The 22378-nt window shown below is 46.1% G+C and overlaps 2 protein-coding genes and 1 non-coding gene across 4 annotated transcripts; 1 reads left to right on the top strand and 2 right to left on the bottom strand.

Annotated features, from left to right (window-relative positions):
- Nucleotides 1-1085: 1085 nt before the first annotated feature.
- On the bottom strand, nucleotides 1086-2848 carry BANF1 (BAF nuclear assembly factor 1). Its single transcript, XM_027580107.1, has 3 exons — nucleotides 2705-2848; nucleotides 1861-1998; nucleotides 1086-1610 (listed from the first exon to the last, which is right to left on the bottom strand). The coding sequence occupies exons 2-3, from the start codon at nucleotides 1981-1983 to the stop codon at nucleotides 1464-1466; spliced, it is 270 nt and encodes an 89-aa protein (XP_027435908.1). The 5' UTR covers nucleotides 1984-1998; nucleotides 2705-2848; the 3' UTR covers nucleotides 1086-1463.
- Nucleotides 2849-3101: 253 nt separating this feature from the next.
- EIF1AD (eukaryotic translation initiation factor 1A domain containing) lies at nucleotides 3102-5891 on the top strand. 2 transcript variants are annotated; one of them, XM_027580104.2, is made up of 6 exons: nucleotides 3102-3389; nucleotides 4216-4394; nucleotides 4537-4645; nucleotides 4746-4854; nucleotides 5026-5073; nucleotides 5579-5891. In XM_027580104.2, the coding sequence occupies exons 2-6, from the start codon at nucleotides 4308-4310 to the stop codon at nucleotides 5721-5723; spliced, it is 498 nt and encodes a 165-aa protein (XP_027435905.1). In that variant the 5' UTR covers nucleotides 3102-3389; nucleotides 4216-4307; the 3' UTR covers nucleotides 5724-5891. The 2 variants fall into 2 exon arrangements, with proteins under 2 accessions (XP_027435905.1, XP_027435906.1); XM_027580105.1 differs by lacking the exon at nucleotides 3102-3389 and adding an exon at nucleotides 3888-3949.
- Nucleotides 5892-21236: 15345 nt separating this feature from the next.
- LOC113915546 lies at nucleotides 21237-21344 on the bottom strand. The gene has a single exon (XR_003517700.1). It is a non-coding gene; the product is annotated as a U6 spliceosomal RNA (small nuclear RNA).
- Nucleotides 21345-22378: the final 1034 nt, after the last annotated feature.

Here is a 22378-nt window from a genome sequence, read left to right as displayed (position 1 = left end):
CAGTCCCGTGTTGCTTACGTGTACTGCAAATACCCTTTCCCACCCTGGGTTAGCATTGCCACCCGTTTCGTGATTTCTTTAGACAAACAAAATTTCTATAATGGAGTTTAATTTATCAACTTTTCCCTACCCTGAGATCACAAGAAACTTCTCATGATTTCCCAATTTTTGCATTTAATATCTGTCATTCTCTCCTCACCGGACTGTAAACCCTCTGAGGAAAATTCTGAAAGCAAGTAGTTCCTCAACGATGCTCCGTGGAAGGAATGAAGTCCAAGCAGGACTGGGTGCCATACAGCTAGCATTTCCTCTGGTCTAACCACCTCATTTTCCAAGTGGGGAAACAGAGGCTCAGGGAGGCCAAGTGACATGACCAGGGAACAAAGGGCCCTCAGGTACATGGGTTTTGAGTTACATTTTGAGAACCAACCTGGCTCCTTCCTAGCAGTAAATCCAGTCAAATTACTCAGTCTTTCTGAGCCTCTGGTTTCCTCACCTATAAAAGAGAAAACAATTACTCATTACTGTGGAAGAAAAAAAATGTTTGCAAAGATCTTAGCCATGGGCCTGGTTCATACTGAGTGTTCAACAAAGTACCAGGACAAAAATGTCCCCAACGAAAGTGTAGCTCACTCAAGCCCCCATAGCTGTGACGTCCATGTTCTTTCTGCCTCCCTAAGAGAGCGCCAGGCAGACAACCAGAGCCCTGCCCACTCCTCCCAGAGGCCAGGTGAGCACATGACATTTGGCAGGTGAACTCTAACCCACATTTGACCCACCCTCTTCCTGGTATCCGACTCCCACTGACTTTTCCACCAGGTGCTGCCTAGCCCAGCTGTTGACTCGGCTGACATCTGGAACATCACAGCCCACCCAGATCCCAGAAAGGGATCAACCCACACTCTCTGCCAGATTACTAAGGGACACTCCAAGGCACCTGCCTGAGGCCCATGTGGCTAGGGTGGCTGCCCTCCAGAGTGGAAAGGAAGCTGCCAGTTTCGATCTGCACCGATAAGGAGTGTGGCAGACCTGCTCAGTCCCTGGGGAAGTCCCAGCCCACCCGCTTTTCAACACATGAAGCCCAGTCATGAAGGCCACTGACTTTATTGATTTAAAAAACTTTACAAGGACAGTGACTATTCGCCAAAAAAAGGAGCCAAATAGCATAAAACAGACCAGTGGGGGTAGGGGGTGAAAGAAGGGCAGGAATCCACTCGGAAAAGCTGATAATTGTTGACACGAAACTGGCAGGGGAACAAGGGAGATGCATGCAAGAGCGAGGATTTCAAAAAAGTTGAAATGGTGAGGGGAGAGAACTCCCAGAAGACCTTGAAGTACATCAAAAGTGAGTACAACAACAGCAATCTCTTCCTTTGTAGAGGACAGGGGAGGAGTCCCCATGCGGCTGCAAACTCCGGAGACTCAATGCTGGGGCTAGGGACTGGGGGCTCCCCAAGAGAGCCTCACAAGAAGGCGTCGCACCACTCTCGAAGGCACCCGAAGCAGTCCCGGGACTGCTTGGCATTGGCACCACATGTGTCCTTCAGCCATTCCCGGAAGAGATCTTCATCTTTCTTTAGCACCAGAAACTGGCCAAGGACCACATAGGCCTGCAAAACAGGCAAAGTAAAGGGCATGCTGCTAACTGCTCTGTGGGACCAAGGAAGAACAAGAAGGCCACTTTTGTGGCATTCAAAGCGCATGAGCCTAAGAAGTAGGGCAGGCTGTGGCTGTCTCTTCAGATCACACACCACTGGCCACCCCCAAGAGCTACTCTCACTTTCCTCAACCCCAAAGTGCCAGGCAATATGGTAGTCCGCCACCCCCAGCCCTTCCCAGGTGCATGCAGCCACCCCACACCTTGTCAAAGCCCCTTTCCTCCAGCTTCTTGCCCAAGACTTCACCAATCCCGGCCAGGCTCCCCACTGGCTTTTCCCCCATGGGCTCTGCCACGAAGTCTCGGTGCTTTTGGGAGGTTGTCATCTTGATCAGTTTAATCTGGGAATCCCAAGAAAAGGTAGTTAGGGCTGAAAACCGGGAACTCCCAAGGGCCCAGTGCAATGTCGTTAAGAGAAAGCGAAACCAGCCATTAGGGCTGCTAACTCAACTCTCCTCAGTTCACGGATGTGAGAACTGAGGTCCAAGAAGAGCCTTTCCCCGGCTACGCAGAACCATGGTTCTCTGCGGGAACTGGGTTTTCGTGCTGCCCCAGAGGAAAAACCAGCCTGCCCTCACAGGTGGCGCAGGCGCGGTAGTGGGAAGATTTCCCAGAGTCGATAGCCGGGGCCCTCCCTGAAGCTGTCACTCCCTCTGTGACCTTGGGGGACTAAGAAGGCACTGAACCCGCCTGGAGCGGCTCCACGGCCTGAAAATCAAATGAAAGGTCTCTCGGCCCCGCTCGCCCGCACGCACCGCTCACAGAGCGAGAGCGCGCGGGCCCGGAGCGCGCACGCCGGCTCCCTCAGCCCCTCCGGGTCCCCGCTTGGAGTCCCGCCCCGCCCCGCCCACAGTCCCCGCCCACCGCCCCGCCCCCTCCACGCGCCGCCGCGCCGCGCTCCGCCCTCTCCCCCACACAGCGAGCGGCCCGGGCCCTCTCTGAGGGCGCATCCTCTGGCCCGCTACGGCGCCAAGGCCCCTTTCCTCCCCTCCTCCCCGCACCGCCTCCCGCCTCCAGCTCGGGCCCTGCTCCGCAGCGAGCGCTCACCGGCAGCTCCGGCTCCTGTAACGGCTCCTCCCGCCACCCGGCTGCTCCCACCGATACCGCCAACCCACTAGAACTTTCTTCCACTTCCGCTTCCGGGTCGCCTCAAGAGCGGCCTTTAAAAAAATTCCGAATTGGGCACTTCTAGCCGCATAGAGCCATAGAGATGAGGCTGTCCCGACCTCAACAGAGTCCTTAGTAGGCACCGCTTTCGGGTTGCCTCGCGGGAAGCCCGGCTGCCTTCTATGGTCTCGCTTCTCGGGCAGCATGTCCGGTCTCAGGGAGCTGAGGCCTTCGAGAAAACTCCATTCCCCGCTACGCGGCATCGGGAACTCAAGAACTTAGCCGTGGCCGACTCGGCGAGGGGAAGAGTTCGAGGCACGGACAAGGCAGGGGAAGGTGGCCGATAGGCTTCCGAGATAGCACCGGAAGTACGGTGCTCGGAAGGGTCCGACTTAGGAGGACTCGCGTCGTCCTCGTTGTCACCGGGCCTGGAGGAGTCGGGTAGGAGTCGGAGGCGCAGGGGACTTGAGTTTATGGTCACGCCAGCGTCCTGACCGCCGGCAGGCCCCTTTTCTGTGCCCTCGTTGACTCAGTTGCGGTGTGAGTCGTGGGCGAGCCGCTCTCAGCGTCCAACCTGGAGAACGAGGTCGTTCGGGCAGCGCCCGTGGGAGACGAGGGCCAGAGAGTAAGTGTGGGTCTCTGAGCGTCTTTCTTTGCTCTAGCATAGGGAGGTAGGAGGGCAGGGGACGGCAGCTAGAGGTGACACTTCGGAGTTTGCTTTTGGAAACCATCAGCCTCGATGGTACCAGTCCTTGTCTTCTCAGTACCCACGTCAGAAATCTAGCCGATGCAGCCGGCCAAGCCGGCCTACCCGATGTTTTATTAACTCGTTCCTGGCTTGGACCATCGCTCTGAGTCTCCTAATTGGCTTCTGACTGTAGTGTGTTAAACAACAACAACAACTGAGCATCTGTGGAGTGTGAATGTGCTACACGTAGAATGTACAAACGTGTTGAGGAAGATACAGTTTATCGCGCATTCCTTCCCCAGACATTGCCAGCATGACTTCTGTAGAACATGTATTTAGTTTCTGTGATTATGCCAGTGCATATAACATGAGGTTTTTTTTTTTTAAGATTTTATTTATTAGAGAGAGAGCACAAGCAGGTGGAGGGGCAGAGGGAGAAGGAGAAGCAGACTCCCCACTGAGCAGGGAGCACCCTGGAATCATGACCTGAGCCAAAGGTACAGGCTTAACCGACTGAGCCACCCAGGTGCCCCTAACATGAGTTGTTTTTATGTGCCATACACTGTACTAAATGTTCAGTTTGCATTATTTTATTCTACTAACAGTGATCAGAGTTAGCTACTATTTTTCTCTGAAGCTAGGGAAGTTGAACAGCTAGGAAATAGCCAAGGTAGGATTTGAATCCTAGTAATTAGGTTTTGGAGCTCACATTCTTAACCAGGAAACAGTCACTCCTCAGTAAAAGGTCTCTCTCCGTCTTCAGAACAGTCCCAGGTCTGAACTGGCCATCCAAGAAACTCAGGAGGAGGAGCTGACAGTCTCTGCATCCCTCACCCCCCTGGGACAGGACCCAGCATGTCTCAGGCCACCAAGAGGAAGCATGTGGTGAAGGAGGTGCTGGGGGAGCACATGGTGCCCTCTGACCAGCAGCAGATCGTGAGGGTGAGTGGCATTGGGCACAAGCTACTCTGCCTCCCCATCCTTCTACTCCCCTTGGGCTCCTAGGTTGGGGGTAGGGTGCAGCACAGCTGGATATTTGAGCTAACTGATGAGGCTGACTAGTTCTTGGTCTCTCTTGGACCAGGTACTCAGGACCCCAGGGAACAATCTGCATGAAGTGGAGACAGCCCAAGGGCAGCGCTTCTTGGTGAGCATGCCCTCCAAATACCGTAAGAACATCTGGATCAAGAGAGGTGAGAGAGGCAGCCTCTAGGAGACAACTATTTCCTGTGAGCTTGTCTTTCCCCGTTACAAGCAGGATCTACTGTGTTTTTTGTTCTCTCTTACCTGCAGGGGACTTTCTCATTGTTGACCCCATTGAAGAGGGAGAAAAAGTGAAGGCCGAGATCTCCTTTGTGCTGTGCAAAGACCATGTGCGCTCTCTGCAGAAGGAAGGGCTCTGGTAGGGTAGTCCCCTTGGTCATTGGCTGCCTCATTTCTGGGGAGACTGACTTCCTAGCTGTGAAATTGGAGGAGGGAAGATCATGGCATCCCAGGCAGGGATAGCTCAAAAGAGCTTTTTTGCTGATCGAGTTTTCTGTCCTTTCTGACCCTGGCTCTTCTCTTGGCACAGGCCTGAGGCCTTCTCAGAAGTGGCCGAGAAACACAACAACAGGCATAGGTGAGAAGCCTTAGGACAAAAAAAATACGGGTTCAGGCCTTGGTGCCTTAAGGGGGAAATAGAAACGTTCTTCCTATGTAGTGTCCCTGGTGGGTGCTCCTAAAGATGTGGCTATGAGTACGGCTTGAAGGTCAGATGTCCTGGGTTAAGATCATGGTATTACCACTTGTAAATGAATGATTTTAAGCAGGTTGCTTGATCTCTTAAGCCTGGATCTCCTCATCTATAAAGTGGGAGCTTTGTGAGGATTAAAGGAGTTAGTGCTTGTGAAATTGCTTAGTGCAATATTCCGTATGTGGTGTGAGTCCACTTAGTGTTAGTTGGTGGTTGTAGAATCCTTATTATTAAAACCAGTGGTTTTAGCGCACTTTTGAGGTGGGGCGTGAGGTAGTCTTTAGATAGTTTTTCTTGGCCATGGGGTCCTCCTTTTTGTGGGGCTCCTTGATTGCAGATCTGGTTTTCCCAGAGGGCATTGGATTAACCCTGTCCCTTTTCCCCCATGCAGACAGACTCAGCCAGAACTCCCAGCGGAGCCGCAGTCATCAGGAGAAGAGTCCAGCTCTGAAGACGATTCTGACCTCTTTGTTAACACCAACCGCAGACAGTATCACGAGAGCGAGGAGGAGAGTGAAGAGGAGGAGGCGGCCTGAGTCCCCGGACCCACTTCTCTTGCTCAGAGACGAGTTCTTGGCTCCTCTGAGCTTGGACATTCTCAGGGTGTTCTGCAGACCTTCCCCCCCTGGGATGGGGGACAAGACAGGGCCCCTCTCTGAACTGACCTTCTGCTCGAGGAGAATTAAACCCCTGGTGGGTGATGACTTGTGCTGGTGTCTGAGTGGCTCTCTGGAGGGAGGAGGGACTTGTGGTGAAGTTAAAAACTGCTCCTTGGTGGGTCCCTCAGGTGCAAGTCCTAAACGAGCAGGAGATGGGAATGCCTGGAACCTTTCCTAGATTCTCTCTCTCACTGGGCACTCAGTAAGCCCAGGCCCTGTGCTGTGCCTTCTTGCATGTATTTAATAATACCTGGGAGCAATCCCTCTGTATTGCCAGCTTGCAGTTAATACTGACTTGGGCATTCGGGAATACAGCTCTAGGACCTAGTGCCCCCTGCCTCTAAGAGACACTCAGGATGAATTTCATCGTGCCTCGTAAGCTGCTTTTTCTGGCTTTCTAGTCACCGTGACTGCAGGAGCGCCCACCTCCATACTGCCGTGTACATCCTCTGCTTGGTGGTCTCTTTGTGGCTAACCAGACCGCTACTGCTCAGCTCTCCTGCAAACCACGTCATCCCTTGAAGCTTTTATTTCTGGTTATATACTCCTTCATTGTCGGCCTTGATCTTCTAACCACTGTTCAGACATTGAACAGCTTATCTCCTGGATTAGAGTCTTCCACCCCTGCTTCTGCTGCCATTTTCTCCATCCCATGGATGGTTCTGTTCAACACTGTGACCCCCTAGTTCCTTGTCTTCCATTCCAGGCCTGCTGCCTACCTCGTTGGTCACTCCCTGCACGCCTGCCATGGATAGGAATTGCAGCCCCTCTTGAATTCAGATATCTGTACAGTCACCACCTCCTGGCTTTCTTGCTTATTTGCTCAACTACCTCCTCTGTATCTTCATCCACGTCCCCCCCCCCACACACACATTCTTCCCATTATTGTCCTATCTTCACTTCCCTCCTTGTGCAACATCGATTCCGTCCACACCCTCCACTCAGCCTTGTTTCCCTCACCTGTATTTATCTAGTAAGACCCAACCCTGGGCAACGCAGCCATTCACTTCTGTGCCTGTGGTCAAGTAACTACCAGAGAAAACAGCCAGCCTAACTCACTGTAAATTCATATTTACAAACCTCAGGTGGACACTCAGCACTGCCTAGCAGATCTCTGGGATGTCGTATTTAAAAACTTGTGTGTTGTCTACCAATTTCCCCCTTCCCCTGTTAGGTGTTCACCACATACTTCATTAAGAAATGATAGCCATTGGAGGGGATTCTCACCTCCTCGTTACCAACCCTACAAATGTGCTTATAGATCGTCTTGTCTTTAACTTCCCCACATAATCCAGTGGGACTTAAACCTTTTCTCTTGTGCTTTGGAGCTTGGCTGTCCTCTTGCGTAAGGAGTTTATGCGAGTTTTGTTTTTTGCCGTCCTCTGTACTGGGTATGTCAGCATCAGAGGTGCTAGCATCAGAATCCCCCATCTAGAACGCAGTCTGAAAGACCTGTTGTTAGTCGCACATCCTCTCCAGCTACCACTTCATTTTTCTCCTCGTTGTTCACTTTCCTTTATATTAGCTTAGTATAGCTTTAAATATATACATGTCTATATATTTGTGTGTATGTGTATATATACAAAAAATAAACTTCAGATTAGTTAAGGATACGTATGTGTGTGTATATCTAACTTGTCTGAAATTTATTTTTTATGGGAGGCAACTTTTTTTCTAAAGGGGTAGTCATTTGTCTCTATATCTATTGAATGGGTCATTCTTTACAGATATAAACTTTAAAATAAACTAAATTCCTGCATACATATGGGTCTCTTTTTGGAGTTTCTCATCTGTTGCGTTGATGTATGTGCACATACCGTATTTTATGGCATGACTGGTAATCTCATAGCTCTCTCACCCTGCCCCACTGTTCCTTGAAAATTTCATATTTTTTCTTACTTAAGAACTCTAGAAGGAACTTGTCAATTTCCATTTAAAAATCTTGTTGAGATTTTCATTGGCAGGGTTTTCAATCTCAGCTTGATGTGGAGAAAAATGCTATCTTAATAGTTTTGAATTTTCCTATCCAGAAATGGAGTGTGTACGTTCCTTTGTAAGGTTGTCTTCATATGGGTCTTTCACATTTCTGGTTCAATTTAGTACTAGGAATTTTAGTTATTTGTTATGAATGGGATATTTTGAAATTACATCTCTATCAACTGGCATTTAGGAAAGCTGTCTTTGTTCCCCTAGTTGATCTAATCAAAATTTTTTTTAAGATTGTTTATTTATTCGATAGCACAAGCAGGAGGAGGGGCAGAGGGAAAGGGAGAAGCAGACTCCGCTGAGCAGGGAGCCTGATGTGGGGCTCCATCCCAGGACCCTGGGATCATGATCTGAGCCAAAGGCAGACACTTAACTGACTGAGCCACCCAGGCGCCCTCTAATGGAATTCTTTTCTGCCAGTAGTTTTTCAGTTGATTCTCTTGGCTCTCTGGGCAGTCCAATCATGTCCTACTGGTGGTAGCTTTGTCCTTTATACTTGTTTCTTTTTAGGGGTCATGGAGGCCAGGGCCTCCAGTATAGTGGGTGGCACCTTCATTTTTCTCCCTGTGGGAACTGTTCTCATGAGTCATGTAACACAATTCTTGCTTTAGGTGTCTGGTAGATAACCTTCATTAGGCTAAAAATGTTTCCTTCTGTTCCTAGCTTACTGACGGCTTTTCCCCTTCATTTATAGTGATGGATCTCGCTGCCTATTGAAATAACCAAAAGACTTCCTTTTATTATTGTGCTGCTTTCCACAGACAGGCTTCCTTGTATTGAGCCATCCTTGCAATATCATATAAGCCCCACTTAGTTTTAGAGTTTGCTTATTTCTTTAGGATTTTTATATTTACTTCTGGGACAATTTCACTTCTTATTTTAATGATCTCCCTTTCCCAATTTGGTAACAGCCTTATGCTAGCCTTGTAGAATGGACTTGGAGACATTTAATCTTTTTCTTTGTTCTTGAATAATTTGTAGAACAGGAGTTACTTGTTGCTTCAAAGTTTGGTAGGCTTTATTTATAAAAACATCTGTGTTTGGTTCCTTTTTAAGGGGTAGATATTTGCCTGCCTTTTAATTCTGTGGCCTTTTGTCTATTCAGGTTCTCTATCCTTAAGTCCATTTTGGCACTTTATGTTTTTTTAATCGTAGTTCACGTGTGTTTAAGCTTTTTCAGGCAAAAGGGTAATGCATAGTATTTGTATTACTTGGGACTTTCTTACCTGTAAGTGTCAAAATTTAACTCCCAAATAACAGAAGCAAACTAGGGCTCATTGACCAAAATCTAAGCGAACACCTCTAGGCAGAGCTGATCCAGAGCCAGCATGATTTTGTCAGGACTCCCTCTCATTTGTTTCTTGGATTATCTCCACTTTGCTAGGTGGACCAATCTCTGTCTCCCTACCATCGTTTTCTGCAGGAAGCTCCACTTTACACTCAGTCCTAGTGGGCAAAGAGTTCCTTCGTAAGCATCTGTGTATTTCACGGAAGACCATTTGGTCGTCTTGGGTCACCGGCCCTCTCCTGAGCAAATGCTTTGGCCAGGGCTGAATAGGGAGGATGGGGTAAGAGGCAAGATGAGCCAGGCCTGATCCGTACGTACGGCCTGTGCTTCCCAGGGAAGAGAGCGGTTCTTTTACCAGAATAAGTGGACAAGGGGTGCGAGCAGATAAAACCAAAAAACAGTTGTCCAGTATTCTGTGGATTTTATTTTCTTTGACTAACGTTGCAAGAGGTCTGCCTGCATTATTGGCCGTTTCCTTCTGTTTCTTTGGGTTTATTTGCTCATATCTACCTTATTGAGCTGCATGCTTCATTTCAGTCTTGTTTTCTAATGTATTTATGGCTACAAATTTTCCTCTAAGTACTCCTTTGACTGTTACCCACTTAGTCATGTAGATCTGTGTGTGTTTTTTTTTTGGAGGGGGGCATTATATCTGTAAGCCTGGCCTTAGTTTTTTTCTCTAGCCCTCAGTGAGTGTGTGATTTACCTAATAGCCCCTATTTCCCCCCCTAAAACCTTTTCATCTCCACTTCTCCGTCTCTTATCAGCCATTTAGCTCCTGTGGGTTGTAGCTTAGAATCCTGGTGGAAGTAGAGTCTTTGTGTTCTGCAGAGTCCTCCCGTTGGCCATTCTCTGAAGCTGAATTCCACCTCTCTCCTCCCAACTTAATGGCAGATTCCAACCATGAGTGAATAGATCTCCCTGAGTGAGCTGAGTGTTCTCAGAGCCTCTTTTCCCCCATATCGTGGCCAGTCTGGATGACTGGTCACCTAAGAGTACTGACACCTCCTGCAGTTAGGTTTTGGACTTGTGGCCCTTCGGCCTCTGTATGTGTAGCACCAACCTTACAGCAGGTTGTTTCCACCCGAGCTTCCCCACCCACCTCCTCCCTCATCAGCCACCCATATACATGTGCCAAGGAGCATACAGTCTGAGCTAGCCACGTGTTTTTTCTCCTTGAACCTGTAAACGTGGTAAGAGACCTTGACTGCTTCTCACCGTAAAACCCTTACATTCCTGGAATAAAACAGTCATGATCTATTTTTCAACATATTGCTGGATCTGATTGATATTTGGGAGCATTTTGGCATTCAGGCTCATAAGTGAGATGGTTTAAGTTTTTTCTTTCCCATGCTGCCCTTGTCTTTTTATATCAAGGTTATGCCAACCTTTTAAAATGAGTTAGAGAGTGTTCTCTATTTTCATTACAAGTGTCTGTACCAGATTGGAATTTTGCATTTCTAAAGTTTTCGGTAAAACTTGCTGTAAAACCAACTTGCCTGGCATTTTTAGGGTGGGTGGGAAGATTTTTTATACTTTTTTTAGAGCAAGAGAACATGTACAGGGAAGGGACAGAGGGAGAGAGAGAATCCTAAGCAGGCTCCGCACTCAGCTCAGAGCTGACTCGGGGCTCAATCTCCTGACCCTGAGATCATGACCTGAGCTGAAATCAAGAGTCAGACGCTCAACTGACTGAGCCACCCAGGCATCCCAGGTGGGAAGATTTTTAACTAGATTTTTGTTGATAATAGATTGTTCAGGTTTCTGTTCTTGAGTCAGTGATACTTCCAAGGAAAAGTATTTTCCTATTTCCTCATTTTATCCGTGGTTTCAAGTTTATCACACAGAGTTAGTTGCAGAATTGCCTTGTTTGTAACCTTGACTATCCCCATTATGTCCCTTTTTATATCTAATATTATTACACTTTCTCCTTCTTTGAGTCCTGTTAGTCTTGGTAGATATTTCTTTATTAGTCTTAAGAGCGCCAGCTCTTTGTTGTCATTCTTCCTCACTGTTAGCTTGTTTCTCTGTCATGGATTTCTGTTCTTTCCCCTTTCCTCACGCTCACTTGGGTTTATTCTGTGGCTCTTACTCTAACCCTCGAGGTTGGGTGCTTCAGCTTTACTTCCTGCCCACCCCAACCTGAAGAAAAGGTGAAAGAATTGTGTGGGCCCTATGGTGGAGCCACCACTTTGTCACATTTGCCACCTTCTGTTTCTCTCTACACACAACACGCATGGTTTGTACATGGAGTTATGTCTCTTTAATCTCTTTTAATTTAGAACAGAAGCCTTAATGGTTTTGTGGGTGTTTTTTTCCCCCCATTAAATGGGCTTTTTTGACAAGCTCAGGCCAGTTATCTTATAAAAATGTCCTCCATTTGGAGTTGTGTGATTGTTTTTGCATACTTAGATTAGGGTATTAGGGTTAAACAATTTTAGCAAAAATACCCTAGAACAGATGTGTACTTACTTGCATATCATAAAGCACATGATGCAGAATGTCCAGTTATTGGTGATGCTAATTTTGATCACCTGGTTAAAGAGAGAGTTCTAGATCACTTTTCTTTTTCCTTTTGTTTTAAAGATTTTATTTATTTATTTATTTATTTATTTATTTATCAATCAGAGAGAGAGACAGAGCAAGCACAAGCAGGGGGAGGGGCAGGCAGAGGGAGAAGGAGCGTCCTGCTGAGCAAGGAGCCCGATGCGGGACTGAATCCCAGGACCCTGGGATCATGACCTGAGCTGAAGGCAGACGCTTAACCGACTGAGCCACTCAGGTGTCCCCTAGATCATTTTTCTATGAAGGTACTATTTTTCCTTTGTGGGACAGTCTTACCCTTTAAGGCCAAATGTCCTTTGATGCAGCTCTCTATATATTTGTATATAGTTGTGGGGTTTTTTTTTTTGTTTTTTTTTTTATTGAGTCCCACATCAGGCTCCCTGCTCAGCAGGAAGCCTGCTTCTCCTTCTCCCACTCCCCCTGCTTGTGTTCCCTCTCTCTGTCAAATAAATAAATAAAATCTTTAAAAAAAAAAAAAGAAACAAGCTTTAAAGAAACAAACAAACAAGATTTCCCACCGTAACCATTTTTTAGTATATTTAGTGTTGAATACATTCACATTTTTGTGCAAACAATCTCCTTTTGTGACTGGCTTATCTCACTTAGCATAATGTCTTTAAGGTTCATCCATGTTGTAGCACACGCTAGAGTTTCCTTCCTTTTTAAGGCTGAACCATATCCCATTTTATGTATAGACAACATGTTGCTTATCCATTCATCCATCGTTGGACTGTTGGATTCCTTCCACTCTTTAGCTATTGCGAATAATGCTGCTATGAACATGGATATATAAATATCTCTTTGAGACCCTGCTTTCAATTCTTTTGGAGATACATCCAAAAGTAGAATTGCTGGATGGTATGGTAAGTCTATTTTTAATTTTTTAAAGAACCACTGCCATACTGTTTTCTATAGTGTCGGCACCATTTTACATTCCCGCCAACAGCACACAAGGGTTCCAATTCCTCCACATTTTCACCAACACATTAGTTTCTTTTTTTTAATAGTAGTTATCCTGATAGTTATGAAGTATCTAGTGTTTTAATTATAGTTTAGTTTTGAGTGTTTTCTAATTTCCATTACGATTCCATTTTTGGTCCATAAATTATTATATTTAAATATTTAGTTGGTTATTTTTAATAATGTAAGCACCTGCAAACCTACCACTACAAAACAAAGGCTAGGACTATACAATAACCCAAGCAACCATTTGCCTCCAGCCTCCCATCCTAAACGCTGCCCATCCCGCTTTCGTTCACCCACCCAAGGCAACCGACTTGAACTCCAGATGCCCTGGTCTCCTTTCCATGAGGTGTTCTTGTATCTACATGTGTTTTTTAAAAGTTGTTGTTTTTTTTTTTTAATCACATGAAAAGGATAATATGCTGAATGTCCTATTTGGGGGCTGACATTTCATTTAATATTACATTACTTTGATTCTCCTAATTGCTGTACGTTGCTGTAGTTCATTTGTTTTGACTGTCAATAATATCTCCTTGGGGGACTATATCACAATTTATCCATTTGCTCTTCTGCTGATGGCCCTTGGGTTCTTCCCCCACCCCACCCCCCCTTGTAAACATGCTTGTGGATGTGCCTGTTTGGGTGTGAAAGTTCCTCTTGGGACAGTTCTTAGGCATGGAATTTCTCAGAATTTTGGGTGATGCCACCAAATGTTTTCCAAAGTGGCTACATCAGTTGACATTCACCAGCAGTGGACCTGAGGTGTATTTAATGATTTCTTCTTGTAGCCTCTCGGTTTCTGCTTAATATATTTTGAGTTTATGTTATTAAGGACAACATGTTTAAAATTGCTGTTTTTGTGAATCAAACTCTTCCTTATGGAGTGATACTTTCCATCCCTACAGACGCTTTCTATCTTAGTTTATCTGATGGTAAACCTGGATTTCTTCTGCTTAGTATTTTTATTTTTGCCTGAGAAGTTATCTTCTATCCTTTTACTTTCAATCTGTACACAGCCCCAGGCTTTACCTGTCTCTAGGACATGTATCTGGATCCTTAAAAACTGAATCACTCTTTTTCTTCTAATTGATATATTCAGTTCATTTAACTTATTATAATGATTGGTATATGGGGCCCATCTGTCATATTTGACAGTTTGGATGGATATAAATTTCTAGATTCTAAATTCTTTTCCTTCAGTACCTTGAAGACATTATTTCATTGTCTTCTTGCTTTCGATATTGCTGTTGAAAAATCTGATGTTGGTCTGATTCTCATTGCTTTGTATGTCATATGCTCTTTCCTCTCTCTGTTATCTCTGATATTTTTAAAGTTCTAGATGGTGTATGTAGATGTGAGTTTTTCCTTTTTCTTTTCCTTCTTTCTTCTTCTTCTTTTTTTTTTTTTTTAATAAAGGCAGACTGCCACATGCAGTGCCTCATACATTTGGATGTATCTGGGGTCTTAGAAGCTTGACAACCCTACATTCTACAAACGGACCTTGAGAGCTTGTTTGGAGGTTCTAGCAGGGAAGCACAGCTACCTTGACTGAAGAACGGTCTTCCTCTAAAGGGAAGGTCATCCTCTTCAATCAAGCACGTAGCTTCGGGAGGGACACACACGGAGCTGTCAGGGAGGAAGGGGACACATGCCTAGCCATCCAGATCAGCCAACTCAACGCTGGCGATCAATGGGGTGACAGATGTCGCAGCCAGATCACCCTCACATCCTTCTTTTTCTCCTTTTGGCATTCTTTGGGCATTTTTTTTACCCAAGGTGCTTTATTTTGTATTACTCCAGGAAATTTATCTCCATTATTTCTTCAAATATTTTCTCCCTCCATGTTTATATTCCTCTCTAGAATCCCTGTTATTCAGACTTTAGCACCTTTACTTCTATCCTCCATATCTCTTTGCTTTTCTTGTACAGTTTTCTTTAGTCCTTCCTCTTAGAAGGTTTTTTCAGTCGAGTCTTCTGATTTCCCTGTTTCTTTCTTTCTTTTTTTTTTTTAAGATTTTATTTGTTTATTTATTTGAGAGAGCAAGCAAGAGAGAGCATGAGCCGGGTGAGGAAGAGGGAGAAGCAGACTCTCCTGCGAGGCTCGATCCCAGGACCCTGGGATCATAACCTGAGCTGAAAACAGGCGCTTAACCGGCTGAGCCACCCAGTCACCCAGTGATTTCCCTGTTTCATGCCTAAGACATATCCCTTCTGTTGGATATCCCATCTGTGGTGTCCGTTACTTCAATTCAGGCTGACTTCTCTAGCAGGCTGAAAGTGCAGCTGATCATACCAGAAATTTCCTTCACAGAGGGCTCTGGGAAGCCAGTGGCTAAAACTTCAGCAACAGCCCCGAGGGGCAAGGCAACGAGGGTATTTTCCCATCAATACGCACCTGTCATTGCTGGAGGGAGCTGCTCCTGGGGGCGTTAGCTTCCAGCCTGCCCTTGTGTGGGTAGGCCAGGCTTCGGTGCCAGGGAAAGTCCTCAGGCAGAGAGTTGCAGGCGGTGGCCATTGAAATCTGGCCAGCATGCACGGATCTGTTATGAGCCAAGGGAATATGTGTGGGGTTCTATAGAGTACATGTCTCGGCAACAGGAAGAAGACTGTGCATGCAAAGCCCTGAGTACTGGTGGAATATAATTTCCAAAGCTGAGACTAATTCCATGGGGTCTGAAGGAGACAGGGCTCAGTGGCTGCGCTTGGTTCCCAGCTTCCCGATCTTCCAAAGCTCCTTGTTGCGCAGGCCCTTCAGGCGTGGTCTCTTGTCTGTCGGCCCCTTTACTAAAAGGTTTTAGTAAAATTCTTAAATGTCGAGTCTGCTGCCTTCAACATACAAAGTAGCTAAATTGGTATAGGGTTTCTTTGTAGTTGGAGGTATCAGGCCAGCAATTTATCCTTAATAGTTGCCCAGATGTCCCCCAGGTAAGTGACCTGGCTTGCAGGACCCTGGATTTTGCCTTCACTCAAAGCCCAACCATCTCCCCTTCCCCATATCTGAGAAGCATGCAAAGCAAGGCGGACATTTGCTCAGTAGGAACCAGGGTCCATATCATCGACATAATGGCAAGTCAGGGTAGCAGCCGTAGCTTATAGGGTGCTTCAGCTTGATGCGTGGAGGACATACCACAAGAGACTCCACCGTGCCTCCGGAAGGCGTAGGTGCCGCAGAGGGGCAAAGCACTAGCGATGTCCCAGGCTGTCCCCTGAGGGCCAGGAGTGGCAGCAATTTTTTCAGTTATTGCTGTGATCGAGTCTGCTGCTGCCAGTTTGTGTCTGGTATGTATGCCTTGCTCGCTCACAGTGAGGGGCCAAGTACCAGAAGCCTTTGTTCCTCACCAGTCCCGGCTGTTCAACATGGAGATAGTCCCAGCCATCACTCTGTTCTCATTAATTCTTGTATGAGCACAGCAGTCCCTTTTCAAAACTCCTGGGGGGGATGTGCTGTGGTTGCAATTCTGTGACCTGGGCCCAGGGCCCACAGGAGGTTGCTGGCTCCATATTCTATCAACGTTTCTAGAAGCTACCAGCAGAGGTCACAATTAGCACGTCCAACCGGCAAGTCAGCACCTACCCGGCTGCACCCAAACCATTCATTCCAACTGTATGATCCGCCAAGAGCAACAGCAGTCCAAGTCCACACCCCATGGGGAGTCACCTACCAACACATTATCAGTCCCCACCCCTCCAGCACATACAAAATGCAGGATGTGCTTTGGAGAGAGGTGGGGAGCTGCCCTCATCTTTCAGTTTTCAAGTGTCCAATCAGGGTGCAGGGAGACTTAGAGCAGTATCTGTCCTTCTCAGAAACCCTGTTTCAGAAAATGGCATGGGATTCAGGAGGCCATGGGACCTTGTGAAGCAGGTGGAGTTGGGGGAGACCTCAGAACTCTAAAGGGGTATTCTCCCCAGAGGCCTCCTCAGCCTGTTCTTTCAAGTGTTTCCCTTCTAGGTATTGCTAGAGCTTTCAGACTCTTACCTCCCTTGCCTTCCCTCCCTTGGCTTGTCTCCAAAGCCTCTAAGTGCTTTCCTCTCCCATAATTAAGCATTTTGGTGATCAAGGTCTGCCTTATCAAACCATCTGTGGCCATATGTAGCTTTGTGAGAGGGCGCCTGTGCAGGGAGGTCCTCTGCTTTCTTGGTTCTCTCTGACCAGACACTTTTTGGGAACCCCCCCACCCTACCCCCAGTCCCCAAGGCAGAGCACATATTGGCACAGAAGCAAATTTACTCTTCTCAGTGTCTCCCAGAGCAGAAGCACAGAGGAGGGAAAGGCCAGGACCTTCTGAGGAAGGTCGGGTAATGTGGTGCATCCATGCTGGGCAGGGGCACGTTGAGTCTAGAAGGTACAGGGCTTGGAATGCCAGGCTAAGGGATTTTGATGAGAATCTCTTTCTCTTTTTTCTTTAAGATATATTTTATTTATTTGAGAGAAAGCATGAGTGGGAGGGGCAGAGGGAGAGGGAGAGAGAATCTCAAACAAACTACAGGCTGAACCCGGAGCCCCACGCAGGGCTCGATCCCAGGACCCTGAGATCATGAGCTGAGCCAAAGTCAGACGCTTAACTGACAGAGCCACCCAGGCTCCCCCGACGGGAATCGCTTGAGATGGCAGGATGTGGTACATCAGGTCTGGGAAGGGGAGATGGGTGTTGCAGGAAGGGCTGGGACCGAGGCTAGCCCGAGTGCAGCCCTGAGCAAGGCCGACTCTGTCTTCCCAAGGTGTTGGGGCTTCAGAGAAATGGCCACGGAGGAACGTCTTGGGCTCACCCCAGCCCTGTGAGCGAGGATGGCTTATCCTATCCAATGCCAAGGCGAGGACATGCAGACCAAAAGAATACAGGAGTTTATCACCAAAAGACAGAGGAATTTCCGGAAGATGAACTTCAGAAAGAATGAAAGTGACTCCAGAGATGAGACCTGCGGGGCAAGAAGGAAAGGTGGTGATGTGGAATTTGGTGGGGAGGAGGGAGGGGGCTCTTAAAAAGTCAAGGTACTGGAGCACACAACCCCTAGGAACAGAGAGGGGTAGTAAATAGGAGGTTCTAAAGGCTTCGTATAGTTTGAAGGGAGATAGATCCATCGAGTAAGCTTCGACTTTGTTAATACACTTGTTGAAGTGTTAGAGTAATCTCCAAAAGAATAGAAAATGAGTGTATGACTTCCAAGCCAGGAGAAAGAAAAGGCATTAAAAACTCAATCATGAGAAAGGAAAGCCAGGAAGGAGAAAAACAGTAAGGAAGCAGGATAAATAGAAAGTATTAGTTGTAGAGAATAGAAACTGCTCTGCTTTTCTTTAAGCAGAAAAGGAGTTTTGGAGACCATTTTAGGTGGCACATTTTGATGTTAATTGTACATGTCAGCTTGACTGGGCTAAGGCATGCAGAGAGGTTTTATCTCTGGGAGTGTCTGTGAGGCTGTTTCTGGAAGAGATTAGCATTTAGATCAGCCGACTGAGTAAAGAAGGTCCCCTTCCCTGAAGAAATTTGCAATTGTCTTATCAGATAAAGGACTAGTATCCAAAATCTATAAAGAACTTATCAAACTCAACATCCAAAAAACATGAAATCCAGTCAAGAAATGGGCAGAAGACATGAACAGACATTTCTCCAAAGAAGACATACAAATAGCCACCAGACACATGAAAAACTGCTCAACATCACTGGGCATCAGGGAAATACAAATCAGAACCACAATGAGTTACCACCTCACACCAGTCAGAATGGCTAAAATTAACAAGTCAGGAAACAACAGATGTTGGTGAGGATGCGGAGAAAGGGAAATCCTCTTACACTGTTGGTGGGAATGCAAACTGGTGCAGCCACTCTGGAGAACAGTACGGAGGTTTCTCAAAAAGTTAAAAATAGGGTCACCTGGGTGGCTCAGATGGTTGAGCGTCTGCCTTCGGCTCAAGTCATGATCCCAGGGTCCTGGGATCGAGCCCCGCATCAAGGGTTGCTGCTTGGCGGGGAGCCTGCTTCTCCCTCTCCCCCTGCTCATGCTCTCTCTCTCTCTCTCTCTCTGTATCTGTGTGTCTCAAATGACTAAATAAAGTCTTCAAAAAAAAAAAAGTTAAAAATAGACTACCCGGGGCGCCTGGGTGGCTCAGTCGGTTAAGCAACTGCCTTCGGCTCAGGTCATGATCCGGGAGTCCCGGGATCGAGTTCCACATCGGGCTCCCTGCTCGGCAGGGAGTCTGCTTCTCCCTCTGACCCTCTTCCCTCTCGTGCTCTCTCTCTCATTCTCTCTCTCTCAAATAAATAAATAAAATCTTTAAAAAAAAACAGACTACCCTACGACCCAGCAATTGTACTACTCGGTATTTATCCAAAGGATACAAACATAGTGGTTCGAAGGGGCACCTGCACCCCAATGTTTATAATAGCAATGTCCACAATAGCCAAACTATGGAAAGAGCCAAGATACCCATCAACAGATGAATGGGTAAAGATGGTATATATAGATACAGATATAATGGGATATTATGCAGCCATCAAAAAGAATGAAATCTTGCCATTTGCAACGACGTGGATGGAACTAGAGGATATTATGCTGAGCAAAATAACTCAGTCAGAGAAAGACAAATACCATATGATTTCACTCATATGTGGAATTTAAGAAACAAAATAGATGAACATAGGGGAAGGGAAGGAAAATTAAGATGAAAATTGAGAGGGAGGCAAACTGTAAGAGATGCTGAACTCTAGGAAACAAACTGAGGGTTGCGGGAGGAGAGGTGGATGGGGGATGGCATAACTGGGGGATGGGCATTAAGGAGGGCACGTGATGTAATGAGAACTGGGTGTTATATGCAATTGATGAATCACTAAATTCTACCTAAGAAATTAATTTAAAAATTTTTAAATTTATAATTAAATAAATAATTTTTTAAATAAAGAAAAAAAAGAAGGTCCCCCTCCCCAGTGCTGATGGGCATCATCGAATCTTTTGAGGGCCTAAAAAGAAAAGAAGGTGGAGGAAGGGTGAATTTGTTCTCTGAGCTGGGACATCCATCTTCTCCTGCCTTGCACATCGGCTCTCCTCAGGCCTTCGGACCTGGACTGGGACTTACACTGTCGGTTCCCCTGGTTCTTGGGCTTCAGACTTGGACTGAATTACACCACGGGCTCTCCTGGGTCTCCAGCTTGCAAATGGCAGATTGGGGGACTTTACAGCCTCCATAATCATGTGAGCCAATTCCTGTAATAAAACTCCTCATACCTATGTGTATACCCTGTTGGTTCTGTGTCTCTGAAGAAGCCTGACTCATACACTCATGGAATCTCAGGAGGGTCAGAGAACCAGTCTCCGAGGTTCTACAGCCAGGAGAAACACCAACTTGAAGCTTCCAGTGGCCTCAGTTGGGGAAGCGAGGCTCCTGGGAGTATCTCGCTGGGCTGGCCCAGGACCTCAGCATCCATACTCCCACCTCACTCTCCTCTGGGAGGTCAGTAAATGTTAGCACTTGCGTTCAGCATCATCGCCTCTAGTTTCCTTAGACCTTTTATTTGAAATAGATGATGTATTTTTATCAGATATAACGGAGGTCATTACATGGTTTTCTTATTTAATTGTGTGTGTGATGAATTATGTCAATAGATTCTCCATGGCTCATGACCCTTACACTTCTGGAATAAACCCCATGCTGTATTCTTTTGATAGGCTGCTGGATTTGATTTGATTTGTTTGTTTGTTTTTTAAGTCATCTCCACACCCAGCGTGGAGCCCAAGGTGGGGCTTGAACTCACAACCATGAGATCAAGACCTGAGCTGAGATCAAGAGTCAGACGCTTAACTGACTGAGCCACCCAAGCACCCGGATTTGGTAGGTTATTTAGAGGGTTTGCATCTATATTATTTATAAGCAAGATTCATTTTTGCAGCATCTTTATCAGATTTGGCCATTACCATTTTATTAACATCATAAAACATGTTAGAGTGCTTACCATCTTTCCCTTGGACCTGGAATAGTGTAAATAGTGTTTGAATGATCTGCTATTTAAAGGTGAGATAGAACCATCTGGGTCTGGTGCCTTTTTCTGATAAAGAATAACCACAACAAAGATTTACATTGTGTTTATTTTTTTTTAAAGATTTTATTTACTTATTTGAGAGAGTGAGAGAGAGAGAGCTCGTGCACAAGTTTTGCGGGGAGGGGCAGAGAGCGAGGGAGAAGCACATTCCCCACTGAGTAGGGAGCCTGGGGATCATGACCAGAGCAGAAGGCAGATTAAGGAGCCAAAATTTCTTTGATTTTTTTTTTTTTGTTTTTCCTTCATAGTGAGGGGCCTTTAATTTTTTTGCCTTCACCATCTTTAATCATCTTTCCAATCTCTTATTTGGTAATTAATCAGTTCATGAACTCGAATTGTTTCAAGGTCGATCTTGGTATTTTACATTATTCTAGGAAGTTATTAATTTCCCCTGAATTTTCCAGCTGGTTGTCCTTTTTCTCAAAACATTCTCTAGTGAGTACTTCGATTTCTTCCGGATCTGTGATAACGCACCCATACCCGTCCTCTTTCTCAAGCCTGGGTGTCTTTAAGGTTCTTTTTTTTACTGTGAATGTTTTAATCAGTTTTGTTTACAAAAATATGGAACACTTCACCGATTTGCTGCGTCATCCTTGCGCAGGAGCCATGCTTATCCTCTCTGTATCCTTCCAGTTTTAGTATATGTGCCACTGAAGCGAACACTTTACATTTTCTTTTTAAGATAGATTTGTTTATTTTGGAGGGGGGAGGGGCAGAGGGAGGAGAATCTTAAGCAGATTCTGTGTGGCGCTCGGAGCGCAATGTGGGGTTTGATCTCACGACCCTGAGGTCACAGCCGGAGCTGAAACCAAGAGTCAGACGCTCAGCCAGGGGCCCTGCACTTTTAAGTTTCTTACTGAAGAATATTCATACAATAACGTACACAACTAATAAGTATACAGCTCAATATATTTTCACAAAGTGAGCAAACACTCCTGTATCCAGCATCCAGATGAAGAAATAAAACATGCCCAGTCCAGCTCCCTTAGTTGCCCCTCTGTGCCCCTTTTCAGTCTCTACCCCCAGACACAATATGCTGACTCTTTTTTTTTAAAGATTTTATTTATTTATTTATTCATTTGAGAGATCGAGAATGAGAGAGAGAGAGAGAGAGCACATGAGAGGGGGGAGGGTCAGAGGGAGAAGCAGACTCCCCGCCGAGCAGGAAGCCCGATGTGGGACTCGATCCCGGGACTCCAGGATCATGACCTGAGCCGAAGGCAGTCGCCCAACCAACTGAGCCACCCAGGCGCCCCACAAGATGCTGACTTCTAATAGCATAAATTACTTTTGCCTGTTTTCGTAGTAATGGAAGCAATGCGTACCATTTTATATCTGGCTTCTTCTGTACTGGTTCTATGAGAGTCATCCATGGTTTTTATTCCATTATATGAATATCCACCATTTATTTACCCATCCTACTGTTGATGAACATTTTGGTTTTTTCCAGTTTGGGATGGTTATAAATAGTGCTGTTCTGGACATTCTTGTTCATGGTTTTGGCTGAACATGCGTACATTTTTTTGTTGCTAAGCCAACGTATTTTTGCTCTCTCTTTTTAAACAAAGTTTTATAATAGGAATTTTCAAACATCCTCAAAAGTAGAGGGAATGGAATAGGGAACTCCCCAGAACCCATCACCCAGCTTCAATAACCATCATCTTGGGAGCCCTGCCTCATAAACACCCACTCCCCAT

This window comes from Zalophus californianus, chromosome 11, assembly GCF_009762305.2.
Source record: "Zalophus californianus isolate mZalCal1 chromosome 11, mZalCal1.pri.v2, whole genome shotgun sequence".
NCBI lineage: Eukaryota > Metazoa > Chordata > Mammalia > Carnivora > Otariidae > Zalophus > Zalophus californianus.
This window is presented reverse-complemented; position numbering and strand designations above follow the sequence as displayed.